Source organism: Hypanus sabinus, chromosome 24 (assembly GCF_030144855.1).
Source record: "Hypanus sabinus isolate sHypSab1 chromosome 24, sHypSab1.hap1, whole genome shotgun sequence".
NCBI lineage: Eukaryota > Metazoa > Chordata > Chondrichthyes > Myliobatiformes > Dasyatidae > Hypanus > Hypanus sabinus.
In genome coordinates, this window is record NC_082729.1 from 2,503,862 (window position 1) to 2,518,900 (window position 15,039).

Consider the following 15,039-nt stretch of genomic DNA (forward strand, 5'->3'; position numbering starts at 1 on the left):
ACTACAAATTACAAAGACAAATATATAAAGAATTAATAAATAGCGCAAAGGAGATTGTGTTTATGTGTTAAATTCAATTCAATTCAAATTTAATTGTCATTCAACCATACATGGATACCCATGAATACAGCCAAACGAGATAGCGTTACTCTGGGGTCAAGGAGCAAAACACAGTACGAACAGTCACACACAGCACAAAGTGCACAACATCACAATCACAGAATAAAAGCACCCCCCCCCCCCGAGAACCGCAGCCTGATGCCCAGTCGTTGCACATACAGGGTCACAAACCCATACAGAATATCAGCAAAATATAATGATGCAGATTAAGCATGTATATAGTCCAGACTCCTAGCCCCCCTGAGATCATCTCTCAACCAGTCCCAATGCCCATTAGGTGACACCGTGGCTTTGAGGCCCAGTCCTTATGCATACAAGCACAATGATGCACGGACCGTTCAGAAATCTGCTGGCAGAAGCTGTTCCTAAAACATTGAGTATGTGTCTTCAGGCTCCTGTACCTCCTCCAGGGTCTCAGTCTCTGAAGCTGACGTGCGGGCTGCCCTCAGGAGGGTGAATCCTTGGAAAGCGACTGGACAGGGCAGGGCACCTGGTCGCGTACTATCGGCTGACCGGCTGACCAACTGGCCGGTGTGTTCACCGAGATCTTTAACCTCTCGCTTCGGCAGTGTTTGGACCCACCTGCTTCAAGCACAGCTCCAGAGCCATGTTGAAGCTTGCCCACTGTCATGGGCCAAATCAGAGATGGTGATGAATCGGCATACAGGAGGGAGATTGAAAATCTGGCTGAGAGGTGTCATAACAATGATAGCAAGACAAGGAACTGATTATAGACTTCAGGGGAGGGAAACCAAAGTTCCATGACCCAGTCCTCATCAGAGGACCAGGGGTGGAGAAGGTTAGAAACTTTAAATTCCTGGACGTTACTATTTCAGAGGACCTGTCCTGGAGCCGTGCAATTGTGAAGAAGGAACAACTCTGCTTCTACTTCCTGAGGAGTCTGTGGAGATTCGGCATGACATCTAAAACCTTGACAAATTTCTGCAGGTGTGTGGTGAAGAGTGTACTGACTGGCTGTGTCACAGGCTGCTATGGAAACACCAATGCCTTTGATTGGAAAACCCCACAAAAAGTAGTGGATTCAGCCCAGTACATCATGGAAAAAGCCCTCCCATTCACTGAGCATATCTACAGGAAACACTGTCGTAGGAAAGCAGCATCCATCATCAGAGATCCCCACCATACTCTCCCCTCAGGTAGAAGGTACAGGACCCTCAGGACTTGCACCACCACGTTCAAGAACAGTTACTACCCCTCAACCATCAGGCTCCTGAACAAAAGGGGATAACTACACTCAACTTCACTTTACCCCATCATTGAACTGTTCCCACAATCAATGATCTTACTTTAAGGACTCTTTATCTCATTATCTCATGTTCTCATTATTTATTGCTATTTATTTATATTTGCATTTGCACAGATTGTTGTCTTCTGCACTCTGGTTGGTCTTTCATTGATCCTGTTGTAGATACTATTCTATAGATTTGCTGAGTATGGCCACAGGAAAATGAATCTCAGGGTTGTTTTTGGTGACATATATGTACTTTGATAATAAATTTACTTTGATTTGCCCTTGATGGCAGTAAGAGGCGGTGGGTGTCCTTAATGATGGATGCCGCTCTTTTGAGGTAGCGCCTTGTGAAGATATCCTGGATGGTGGGGAGGCTAGTGCCCATGATGGAGCAGACTGGTTTTACAATTTTCTGCAGCTTTTTCTGACCCGGTGCAGAGTGCCTCCATAACGGACGGTGATACAATTAGTCAGAGTGCTCTCCACCTAAACTTTACTACTCCTGCAAGGTCAATGTCCTAATCCTAGTTATCGGAATTACTGGCCACTGCTTAAAGGATTTGTGATTCACAGAAATACAAAATTCCCAGTGTCTTTAACTTTTTTAGTGGATAGGAGGGAAAGTGGGATTAAAGAATTAGGTGAGAATTTTGTGCTTCATTGTTGAATTTACAGGCTGAGGCAAGAGGTAATTCACCTGGAGCCAGAGCCAAGTTTGCTGTCTGCTGTCGGTATCTCTGCTTGTTTAATCCTAGCTGCACTATCGGTGAATAACTTTAGGAGTCAAATTCCTACTGGTCAGTCACAAAACGTTGAAAGGGAAGGTCACTTTCAGCACAGTGAAAGAGTGAACCAGACAGTGGAATATTGTTCTTAATAACATAGAAACAAAAGGAAAATCTTTGCCTTCATATTTAATGTTTCCTTTCATTTTTATCAGCTCTTTAATGATTCAGACTTCCATTAGTTGTGAACCAGGAACAGTACAGACAAAGCTCCAGTCAATGGCTCTTCACATCTCTCCATCAGCTCCTGATATTGTGGGAAACTCTTGAATGGTCAGACAGACCATGCAGTATGAAAGAGAAGCAGATTGTTTGTCTCAGCACTCTAACAGTTTATGCTAACCTCTACATTACTACATTTCAAAATAGCTTAGTATTAAATGTAGCAGATCATGAATTTCCGTTTTGAAACGGACAGATTTATTTGATAGAAGTTACTGATTGTTAAAGCAGCCTCCAGAGCAGCTGGCGCAGGTCCAGGGAGTGAACCTTGGTGAGTTTTCAAGTCTCGGCAGAGTTATTTTGTACACCTACACATGTCTCTTCCAAACACAGCAGAACCTGTCTCCCATCCTTCCTCAGGGCTGGAATTCCAGTGCAGGTCTGTGTATCCATCCCTTTCTCGACTGCAACCTCTTTCTTCCAACGTCACTTCACTTTCCCGACATCCCAGAGAACAGAGGTGGGGCAGCTGAACGGGCGGTGGATGCAGGGGCTCCCGAGGAGGGAGATATTCTGGCCTCCATTTCCAGGAAGAGTTGACTGGCTGTAACTAGGGGAAGGCAGGTCGTACCACCTGAACACTCAACAGGAATTTGCCAACAGAACTTCCGTTAGGTGCATTCCCAACAATCCTTAAGATCATAAGATACAGGAGTAGAGTTAGGCCATTTGGCCCATCGAGCCTCATCTGCCATTTCATCATGGTCAATCCAGTTCCCTCTCAGCCCCAATCTCCTTTTTTCTTTGTATTCCTTCATGACCTGACTAATCAAGAACCTATGAACCTTTGTAACTTGCAGGCCACATTCTTACTTCTGTTTAGGGTCTGTACACAACCCCCATCAGGGTCTTTTTACCCTTGCAGTTCCTTAGCTCTACCCACAACGATTCAACACCTTCTGATCCTATGTCACCTCTTCCTAATGATTTGATTTCATTTTTTACCAACAGAGCCATGCCACCCCCTCTGCCTACCTGCCTGTCCTTTTGATATAGGCGGGATATTGAACTCCCGGCTATAATCTTCTTTCAGCCATGATTCAGTGATGCCAACAACATTACATATGCCAATCTCTAACTATGCTACAAGATTATCTACTTCATTCCATATTCTGTGCTTTCAGACCTGTATTCCCCCTCTTTGATTTCGTCCGCCTTGTACATTGCAGCTCATCTTGCAAACTGCAATTTTGCCCTTTCGTCAGGCTCTCCTTGCTAGCAGTCTCACTAACACAGCCTCTGTTTGTACACTAATTGCCCAATCCTCAGCACAATCACTCCATTTTGTATCCCTCCCCACCCCCCCCCCCCCCCGCCAAATTAGTTTAAACCCTCCTGAACAGCACTAGCATCACCCCACTTCAGGAAGGTATGTAATTAAAGCCAAGTCCATTCAATTACTTTCACTGGTAACAAGTTCCAGATGTTTAGTTTATGCAAGACTCCCTCTCACTCACTACTAATTCTGAAAGCTGACTTCTGCCATCTTAACACATTCTAAAATTTCTTCAAATTAGCTCCTATTCCACTCAAAGCTCTAAGCTATAACTTCTACATTAACTCTACAGTTAAAACATCAACAGCACTACAAACTAAAATATCATCTCCCGGAATTCAAGGCATTTCACAAAACCGGGTCTGAGCTGGAGCTTCCTTGCGGTTTCAATGTACCGCCGTTGCTAATCCTGAAAGTCTGACCTATTTTTCTAACAAACAGCGGCTGCTATTCCTTCTCAGCCTCTCCGCCACATTTGTACACTCCGACCGTGACGGCCGCCGTCTCGGAGCCATGTTTGTTCCTCACTAACAGGCAGTATCTCCCAGAGTCTTGGGAGGTGACCTGCTGGATACTGAAGGTGACGGCAGTCTTTTGGACTGAGATCTGACAGTGTTCACCGGAAACCACCTCTTTGTCGTTTTTCAGCCAGGTCACCTCGGGGATAGGGTCTCCCGAAATGGTACAGGACAGGTACAGGGTCTGTACAACACAACAAGATATTAGTATTACTTTAGGGTAGTATTGAGCACAATGAGACTATAAACAATCCAAGTAGCTGCACTTTATTGTGTCAATGCAAAAAACTATTACCATCACTATTACTATTTACTATTCACTCAGTGGCCACGTCATTAGATTCCTCTTGTACCTAGTAAAGTGGCCATTGAGTGAATGTTCATGGTCTTCTGCTTCTCCAGCCTATCCACTTCAAGGTTCACTGTGATGTGCGCTCAGAGATGCTCTTCTGCACACCATTGTTGTAAGGTGGTGTTACTTATAATACTATCATCTTCCAGTCTGGCCATTCTACTCTGAACTCTCTCATTAACACCCACAGAACTGCCTCTCACTGGATGTTCTTATTTTGATTTTCACACCATTCTCTGTAAACCCTACAGACCGTTGTGCATGAAAATCCCAGGAGATCAGCAGTTTCTGAGATACTCAAACCCCCCCATCTGGCACCAACAAACATTTCACAGTGAAAGCCACTGAGATCACATTTCTTCCTCATTCTGATGTTTGGTCTGAACAACAGTTGAACCTCTTGACCGTGTCTGCATGCTTTTTTGCATTGGGTTGCTGCCATGTGATTGGCTGATGAAATATTTGCATTAATGAGCAGGTGTACCTAATAAAGTGGCCGCTGGGTGTAAGGGGTTCTGCCATTAATAACTGTGCTATTGTACTGCAGGGTGGTGGGGTGGAGATACGTCTCTACCAAAGGAGGTGTAAGGTGCTCCTTCCCTCTGCTAGCCTGCAGGTCACCCTTGGGCAAGGTGTGGCACCCGCTTAGCAACCCCGATCAGGGTCACGTGAAACCACTTCTGTAGAAAATCTTGCCAGAACAACCATGGTCATGGAAAGACCATGATCCCCCACACCATGCAGCATGGCACATAATGATGATGATGTCTGAGTGTAAGACTCTTTACTATTGGCAGGATCCCCGCCATTGTCATAAAACTGTTATTATTTTAGTCAGATTATTTCAGCTGTCAGACTTGTGAAGGATTCAGTTGCCACATGCTAAAAATACAATTCAAATTGAGCAAACACGAAATCAAACACTAAAAGAATGCTCTTCAGATTCCCTTGTAATTTGGATCGATTCAGATCTCTGAGAATTCCTACACTGCAGCCAATCAAGCAGGGGGCGGGGCGGGGTGGGGGGGGGGGAAACAAGTAAATTAGAACAAGAATGAAATTGATTTGCAATTTAATTTGTATTCAAGTGATCCCTTTTCAAGGTAGCCGGGTCTGTGATCTTCAACTCTATTCAAACTGTGGTTCTTCACAGCGGCGAGTTCGCATTCTTGGAGCTCATCAGTTGGCTGTGGTTCTGATATCTCCAGAAGCGGCCTGGAAGATGGCACCATCGGGGTGCGGCCTAGTGTGGCCCTGTGGACCCGGTTTCTCGCCAGTGTCGTGAATCAAAGCGTTGCAGCTGTCAGAGGCCTCTGCACTTGAGTGATCGCTCTCTCTCTCGAAGGCGAGTGAGAGTCTTCTGCTGATCCTCGAGTCAGGGAACTCGAGTCAGGGAACTCAGAATAAACACAGCACTACAGACTGCAACATTGAAACAGTGACTGCTTGTCTCCCCTCTCGCTGAGGAGGGGGTGATATCTCTCTCTCCCTTGTTAATGAGAGATCCTGAGGGATGTCGAACTGTTGGGATGAACAGGAGTTTCTGTTGGACTGTAGGCCATGGTCTCTCTCTGGGGCTTTGCTGTTGCTGGCGTGGTGGGAGTGCTAGGATCAGTGGGAGGAGGGGGAGGGTTGATGATGCTTTACTGCTGCTTGTGCATGGGAGGTGGGGAGCTTTGGTGTTCCCAAGTCATTTTTCCTGTCACTCACTCTTTGGGGGTTTTCTGTTTCGTGGATGTCGCTGAAGAGTAAGAATTTCAGGTTGCATAGTGTTGACGCGTGGCCAAGTGGATAAGGTGTCGGTCTTCTGATCTGAAGGTCGCTAGTTCGAGCCTTGGCTGAGGCTGCGTGTTGTGTCCTTGAACAAGGCTCTTAACCACACATTGCTCTGTGACATCACTGATGCCAAGCTGTATGGGTCCTAATGCCCTTCCCTTGGACAACATCGGTGGTGTGGAGAGGGGAGACTTGCAGCTTGGGCAACTGCCGGTCTTCCATATAACCCTGCCCAGGCCTGCAACCTGGAGACCTTCTGAGGTGCAAATCCATGGTCTCACGAGATTAATGGATGCCTATTATACTATTATTATACTGTATACATTCTCTGATATTCAATGGACCCACTGAACCATTATTACTGAATAATAAAGCATCAAAATTATATTTTAATTTATAACTGACATTAGTATTCACAGTCACAAAGCAGGTTTCTGACAGAAAATTAAATCAGTAATGCAACAGGCAGCGGAAAGATAAAGGACAGGAGTGCAGTGATTAGCTGTAGCTGTGATAATGCTGATGTTGTCACGTTGATATTTTTTTCATTTTTTACCTTGTTCTCCATGACGTTAACAACATCAGGAAGACCATGCGACACTTTCGCTCTGTCTGAAGGAAGAAGAATGACACTGTATTTGGGAGTCCAACAGAGTCGCTGAAACAACATGTTGCAACTGATTCATTGCCAGATGGAGAACTTGCAGCGCACACAGAATGCGGGAGGAACTCAGCAGGTCAGGCATTGACTATGGAAATGTGTAGATAGTCAATGCTTTTGGTGAGACCCTTTATCAGGACTGGAAAGGGAGGGGGAGCCTGTCTTTGACTCTCTGCATGGAAGAATGGTCACCTCACTACAGGAAGAATGTGGTAACTATAGAAAGGGTGCAGAGGAGATTTACAAGGATGTTGCCTGGATTGGGGAGCATGCCTTATGAGAATAGGTTGAGTGAACTCGGCCTTTTCTCCTTGAAGCGACAGAGGATGAGAGGTGACCTGATAGAGGTGTATAAGATGATGAGAGGCATTGATCGTGTGGATAGTCAGAGGCTTTTTCCCAGGGCTAAAATGGCTAGCATGAGAGGGCACAGTTTTAAGGTGCTTGGAAGTAGGTACAGAGGAGATGCCAGGGATAAGTTTTTTACACAGAGAGTGGTGAGTGTGTGGACTGGGCTGCCGGCAACGGTGGTGGAGGCAGATACAATAGGGCCTTTTAAGAGACTCCTGGATAGGCACATGGAGCTTGGAAAAATAGAGGGCTATGGGTAACCCGAGGTAATTTCTAAAGTGTACATGTTCGGCCCAGCATTGCGCTGTAGGTTTTCTGTGTTTCTAAGAACAAGTTGTGAATGCAGAGGAAAAGATTACAAACTAACACACCCAGCCCTTTACAATTTACAATTGATTAACTTACTTTTCTCTGCAAATGCTGCTTGTCTGAAAGGCAAATAGAACAACATTAGGACATTCACAGTCATTCTACATTTGAAACCGTCGGGATTAGCTTTTTTTTCAGAAGAATATATCAGTAACATGAGACCACACACACTTTACATTAGCCACAGTTCAGTATCTGATATTCCTTCCTATGGACAACACACACAAAACTCTGGAGGATATCAGCAGTTCAGGCAGCTTCTGTGGAGGAGACGTTCTGGGCTGAGACCCATCTGATGTCAACTCAGGTCCTACTCCATAGAGTCACAGCAAAGAAAAAGGACATTAGGCCCATCTAATCCATGCTGAACTATTATTCTGCATAGTACCATTGACCTGCACCTGAGCTATAGCTGTTCATACTATTTTCTAAATGGTGAGAAAATTCAAAAATTCAAGGTGCAAAGTGACTTGGAAGTCTTTGTGCAGGATTCGTAAGGCTAATTTGCAGGTTGAGTCAGTGGTGAGGAAGGGAAATTCGATGTTCAGATTCATATCAAGAGAACTAGATTATAAAAGCAAGGATGTAATGTTGAGGCTTTATAAAGCACTGGTAAGGCTTTACTTGGAGCATCGTGAGCCCCTTATGCAGACGAGGTTCACGAGAATGTTTCTGGGAATGAAAGGGTTACTATATGAGGACCGATGGATGGCTCTGGGCCTGTACTTGGTAGAATTCAGAAGAATGAGAGATCTCATTGAAACCCATCGAATGGTGAAAGGGTTCGATAGAGTGGATGCAGATCAGCTGTTTTCTATAGTGGGGGAATCTAGGACCGGGGGTGGGGGGGGGCACAGACTCAGAATAGAGGAACATGCATTTAGACTAGAGATGAGGAGGAATTTCTTTAGCCAGAGGGTGGTGAATCTGTGGAATTCATTGCCAATTCACTGGCTATATAACAGGCAGAGGTTAATAGGTTCTTGATTAGACAGGGCACGAAGGGATTCAGAGAGAAGGCAGGAGGTTGGGGCTGAGAGGGAAATGGGTCAGACATGATGAAATGGTGGAGCAGACTCGATGGGCCAAATGACCTAATTCTGTTCCTATATTTTATTGCCTTATAGTCCTCCCATCAGTTAGACATCATAGCTGGCATGGGCAAAGTCCGCTGATAAAACTGGTTTCTTTCTATTTATTTATTTATTGAGATACAGTGTGGAATAGACCTTCTGTCCTTTCGAGACATGCCGCCCAGCAACCCCGATTCAATCCTAACGTAATCATGGGACAATTTACAATGACCAATTAACCCACCATCCGATACATGATAACCAATGAGGCATTGATAATGTGGATAGTCGGAGGCTTTTTCCCAGGGCTGAAATGGTTAACACGAGAGGGCACAGTTTTAAGGTACAGGGCGTAGGTACAAAGGAGATGTCAGGGGTAATTTTTTTTACTCAGAGAATAGTGAGTGCATGGAATGGGCTGCCGACGGATACGATACGGTCTTTTAAGAGTCTCCTGGATAAATACATGGAGCTTGGAAATATAGCTGGTTATTTGTAACCTTAGGTAACTTCTGAAGTAAGTACATGTCCGGCACAGCACTGTGGGCCGAAGGGCCTGCATTGTTCTGTAGGTTTTCTATGTTTCTACATCTTTGGACTGTGGAAGAAACTGGAGCACCTGGAGGAAACCTGTGTAGTTACAGGGAGAACGTAAAAACCCTTTACAGACTGCAGTGGGAATTGAACCCTTGTGGCTGGTAACTGTACCATTCCTGACTTTGACGAATGAGTCCATGATTCTATGAGTTTTCCAATAAACTATATTCTATCAAATCTCCTTTGTACTTCTGTTGCCAAACGGAACACATTAGAACTGTACAGGGGGTATATTGGCTGGATCTGATTTTTCTCAGGTTGGAGGCCTCTGCACTGTTAAGGGGTGTTGGAGATAGTGACTCAGCTGCTCTCAGGTCAATAACCTTGCAGTTCAAATGCATCAGGTAAGCTAGTGAACAGAAACTTACTTCAGTGTTTGGTATTCTGTGATAGCTTCATTTAAAACTGAAAAGAAGAACAACAAAGGGAATGAGAAGACTTGTATTGAACAATAATGGGGCATCAGAATTGGAAGATGACATTCAGATTGTAGTTCTGGCATTGATCACATCAAATTGAGATTCTGTTATTGATCACATGTACATCGAAACACTCAGCGAAATGTATCGCTAGTGTTAAGAACCAACACAACCAAAGGGTGCGCTGGGGGCAGCCTGCAAGAGTCATCGCACATCCCAGAATCAGGTTTACTATCACCAGCCTATGTCATGAAATTTGTTGTCTTTGTGGCAGCAGTACTATGCAGTACTTAATAATAGGAACAGAAGCAAGAATTACTGGAAGAATATATATATATATATATATATATATATATATATATATATATAATAATAGTAAAATTAAATAAGTAGTGCAAAAACAGAAGTAAAGAAGTAATGAGGTATTGTTTATGGGTTTAATGTCCATTCTAAAATCAGATGGCAGAGGGGAAGAAGCTGTTCCTGAATTGTTGAGAGTGTGTCTTCTGGCTCCTGTACCTCCTCCCTGATGGTAATAATGAGAAGAGGGGTCTTCAGGCTCCTTTAACTCCTCCCTGATGGTAGTAATGAGAAGAGGGGTCTTCAGGCTCCTTTAACTCCTCCCTGATGGTAATAATGAGAAGAGGGGTCTTCTGGCTCCTGTACCTCCTCCCTGATGGTTGTAATGAGAAGAGGGGTCTTCAGGCTCCTTTAACTCCTCCCTGATGGTGGCAATGAGAAGAGGGGTCTTCAGGCTCCTTTAACTCCTCCCTGATGGTAGTAATGAGAAGAGGGGTCTTCAGGCTCCTTTAACTCCTCCCTGATGGTGGCAATGAGAAGAGGGGTCTTCTGGCTCCTGTACCTCCTCCCTGATGGTTGTAATGAGAAGAGGGGTCTTCTGGCTCCTGTACCTCCTCCCTGATGGTAGTAATGAGGAGAGGGGTCTTCTGGCTCCTGTACCTCCTCCCTGATGGTAGCAATGAGAAGAGGGTATGTTCTGGGTGATGGAGGCCCTTAATAATGGATGCCACCTTTCTGAGGCATCGCTCCTTGAAGTCGTCCTGGATACTATGGAGGCTAGTGCCCATGATGGAGCTGACTGAGTTTACAATGTTCTGCAGCTTATTTCAATCCTGTGCAGTGCCCCTCGCGTCCCCCCATACCAAACAGGTAGAATGCTGTCCATGGTACATCTGTAGAAATTTATTAGTGTTTTAGGTCACATACCAAATCTTCTCAAACCCCTAATGAAATATCGCCACTGTTGTGCCTTCTTTGTACCTGCATTGATACATTGGGCCCAGGATAAATCCTCAAAGGTATTGCCACACAGGAACTTGAAATTGCTCACACTCTCCACTTCTGGTCTATGAGGACTGGTGTGTGTTCCCTCGTCCTACCCTTTCTGAAGTCCACAATCAGCTCTTTGGTCTGACTTTCCAGTTCCAACACAGCATGCCCACAATGCTCAGCAGACAGCACAGAAGATAATGGACCCATTCAAACCAGGCACATTTGTGCGCCAGTGAGAGGAATCTCCCCCACCACTTTTTACTTTTTCATTGTTGGGTCTATTTATCACACTGCGGAGTTTCACCTTTCATCCTTGGGTGCAACCCCGATGGAATACAAGGTGTTGCTCCACACCGTGCGGGTGGCCTCATTGTGGCTCAAGAGGAGGCCTTGGACCAACATATCGGAATGGGAATGGGATTCGGAATTTAAATATTTGGCCACCTGGTAACCAGATTCAGATTAATTTATTTATCAGATGTACATCGAAACACACAGTGTAATGCATCATTAGTGTCAACAACCAACACAACCTAGAGGTGTGCTGGGCGCAGCCCACAAGTGCTGCCACACCTTCGGATCTGTTGCCTGGCACCACCAGCTGCTTTCCGCTCCTGTCCCTCAACGTGTCCAACCAGCCAGTCCTCTTCGGCAGATCGGAGGTGGAGAGGGTCAGAAACTTCAAATTCCCTGGCGTTATTTTGAAGGACCTGGCCTCGGCCCAGCAGCAAGTGCAATTACAAAGAAAGCATAGCAGTGTCTCCACTTGGTTGGGAGTTTTGTGGAGATTTGGCATTACATCTAAAACTTTAACAGACTTCTATAACTGCGTAGTGGAGAGTTTATTGACTGGCTGCATCACAGCCTGGTATAGAAACACCAATGCCTTGAACGGGAAATCCTACGGTCCAGTCCATCACAGGTAAGGGCCTCCACACCACTGAGCACATCTATATGAAATGTTGTCACAGGAAAGCAGCATCCATCATCAGGGACCCCACCAGCCAGGACACAGGAGGAGGTAAGGAAACCTCAGGACTCACACCATCAGGTTCAGGAAAAGTTGTTACCCCTCAACCATTAGGTTCTTGAGCCAAAGAGGATAACTTCACCCAACTTCACTTGCCACATCTTTGAAATGTTCCCACAACCAATGGACTCACTTTCAAGGGCACTTCAACTCACGTTCTCAGTATTTATTGCTTATCTATTTATTTATTATTATTCCTTTCTTTTTGTTTTGAATATTTGTAGAAGGTCTGTATATCGGAGGATACTTGGAAGCACATTTACCTTTCTGTGTTATGTTCAGTTCTCGGACGTGTTTCTGTTTTCCGTCAAATAACTCCAGGGTGTATTTACCCTTATCTGCCTCTGTTGGATTGTAGATCTGTAACCAGACCTGGTGATCATCAGATCCAATCCTCCTCCGGTCTTGAGACTCCAGGCTCTTGTTGCTAAAGAAATGACAGCACTCGAGTCATTTTAGCAGAATATTACTGTCATTGAATGAAATATTTATGGGAAATGGACAGAGCGGTCAACCAGCGCCTTATTCCCAGAGTGGGACGTGATGTGAGAAGCTGGGGGTGGGGGGGATAGGTGGAAGAGTTAAAAGGTCAGAGAATGGATCTCAGAGGAGAGGACAACGGACCATGGAAGAACAGGAAGGAGAGGTAGATAATGGGAAGATTATGAGGGCAGTAGAGAAGTCATGAGAGGGCCAAAAAGATTTGGGGGCGCGGGTGAAAGCTGAGGGGAGAGGTTACCAGAAGTTAGAGAAATTGATGCTCACTCCATGGGGTTTGAGAGTACCCAAATAGAGGTGTTGCTCCTCCAACCGTAGTTTGGCCTTATCGTGGTGTTAGAGGAAGCTATTGACCAACATGTTGGAATGAGAATGGGCAATCAAATTGAAATGGATGGCCATCAGTAGATTTGGCCTTTTGCAGCAGATACACTGAAGGTGTTTGATGAAGTGGTTCTCCCAAACTATGCTGGGTCTCACCAATGTAGAGGAGACAGCACTGGAAACAGCAGATATAATAGATAACCCCAACAGACCTGCAAGTGAAAGGTCACCTCACCCGGAAGGACTGTTGAGGGCCCCAGATGGTGGTGAGGGAAGAGGTGTGGGGGCAGGTGTTGTTCACGTGCTGATTGCTGGGATAAGTGACAAGAGGGATATCTGTGGGGAGGGACTAGTGGACAAGGGAGACTTAGAGAGTGATGGGAGGGAAGACATGCCTGGTGGTGGGATCCCACTGGAGACGATGGAGGCTGTAGGGCATGATGTGCTGGACGGGAGGCCCATGGAGTGGTAGGTAACGACAAGGGAACCCTATCCCTGTCATAATGTGGGAAAGTGGTGTGAGGGCAGATGTGCAAGAAATGGAGTGATGTGGGTGAGGGCAGCAGCGATGGTGGTGGAAGAGATTAAACCATTTTCTGAAAAATATACAGCACCTCAGGTGTTCTGGAATGGGAAGCCTCATCCTGAGAAGGGGTGGGGTGGAGGCAAAGGGAATGGCAGTTTTCCGAGTGATAGGTCAGGAAGAGGTATAGTTGGGACAACTGTGGAAATAAATGGGTTTGCAAAAGGTATCAGTAGACAGACTGTCTCTGGAGATGGAGACAGAGGGATCAAGAATGGGGAGAGAGGATTCAGAAATGGATCAAGTAAAGTTGAGGATCTGCAGAATCGCTTGTGTATCGGAAGAGGGACATGGGCAGTCAAATTGGATGAAATTCACAGAATGTTTTTACTTACTTTAAGTACCAGCTTTTCTTCAGGCAGTCCACATTCCACGTTAGTAAGGAATAAATCTTTATTCCCTCAGCTGTTGGTTGTATTTTCAATTCTGAAGCCGAATTAGCTATGGGAGAAAGCAGTGATGATAGAAAGTACTTTTGTCTAAAATGTTCACATCAAAGTGATGCTTCGTGAGGGAACGTCAGCGGCTCAACTGCGCTGGGTCCTAACAGGGACCTCACCGGCAATTATCTAAAGGTGCACGTTGTCCAGCTGGTGGGGATGCTACCTCACAACTCCAGCAACCCTGGTTCAATTCCGACCTCCAGCACTCTCGGTATGGAGTTTGCACGTTCCCCGTTCTCCCCGTCACTGCATGGGAATTTTACCCGGATGCGCCGGATCTCCTCCTCATCCCAAAGTCACGAGGATTCGTAAGTTAACCGGCTGCTGCAAATTACCTCTCATATAGATGGGTGGGGAGAACAGATGAAATCTGATCAAGTTTAATATTGCTGGTGCCCATGAAGGAAGTGACTACGTTTACAGCTGTCAATCCAGTACAGTAGTTCCCCTCCCCCTGGTGATGCAGCCGGATAATGTGAATGGGTGCTTGATGGCTAGCATGGAATGAATGGGCCGATGGACCTCCTTTTGTGCCATATGACTCTCTCTATAAAGAAAACCAAACCCATTCTCTGGGGCGTGGGGTAATTGTGGAGCAGAGGTACCAAGCAGTACTAAGCTGATGTTTCGCCAACATCGTTGAAGCATATTTGCATTTAATTGTGGGATCTATTGCATATTGATCTACTGCATGTCGATCTATTTAATATTGATCTATTGGATATTGATCGATTGGATATTGATCGACTGGATATTGATCGATTGGATATTGATCGATTGTATATTGATCAATTGGATATTGATCGATTGGCATGTCACTAAAGGCTGACAAGTGTCATAGAGGGCATTCTGACTGGTTGCATTACTACCTGTTATGAAGACTCCAATGCATAGGATCAGAAAAAGTTGCAGAGCATTGTAAACTCAGCCAGCTCTAGCATGGGCACTAGCCTCCTCACCATTGAGGACATTTCAAAAGGCAATGCCTCAAAAAGGTGGCATCCATCATGCAAAACGCTCATTATCCAGGACATGGCCTCTTCTCCTTACTACCATAGGGGAGGAGGTACAGGAGCCTGCAGACTCGCAGTCAACTT

At 45.4% G+C, this 15,039-nt stretch overlaps 1 protein-coding gene across 1 annotated transcript in view; it reads right to left on the minus strand.

The window, feature by feature from the left end:
• Window positions 1-66: 66 nt before the first annotated feature.
• Window positions 67-15,039, minus strand: part of myom3 (myomesin 3) — a 121,695-nt gene continuing 106,722 nt past the window's right edge. Inside the window, exons 31-36 of the mRNA XM_059949160.1 lie at window positions 13,835-13,940; window positions 12,358-12,521; window positions 9,721-9,757; window positions 7,719-7,741; window positions 6,858-6,913; window positions 67-4,357 (exon numbers count right to left, since the gene is read on the minus strand). Of these exons, the coding sequence (XP_059805143.1) occupies window positions 4,103-4,357; window positions 6,858-6,913; window positions 7,719-7,741; window positions 9,721-9,757; window positions 12,358-12,521; window positions 13,835-13,940 (641 nt within the window). The 3' untranslated portion in view covers window positions 67-4,102. The remainder of the gene's footprint in view (window positions 4,358-6,857; window positions 6,914-7,718; window positions 7,742-9,720; window positions 9,758-12,357; window positions 12,522-13,834; window positions 13,941-15,039) is intronic.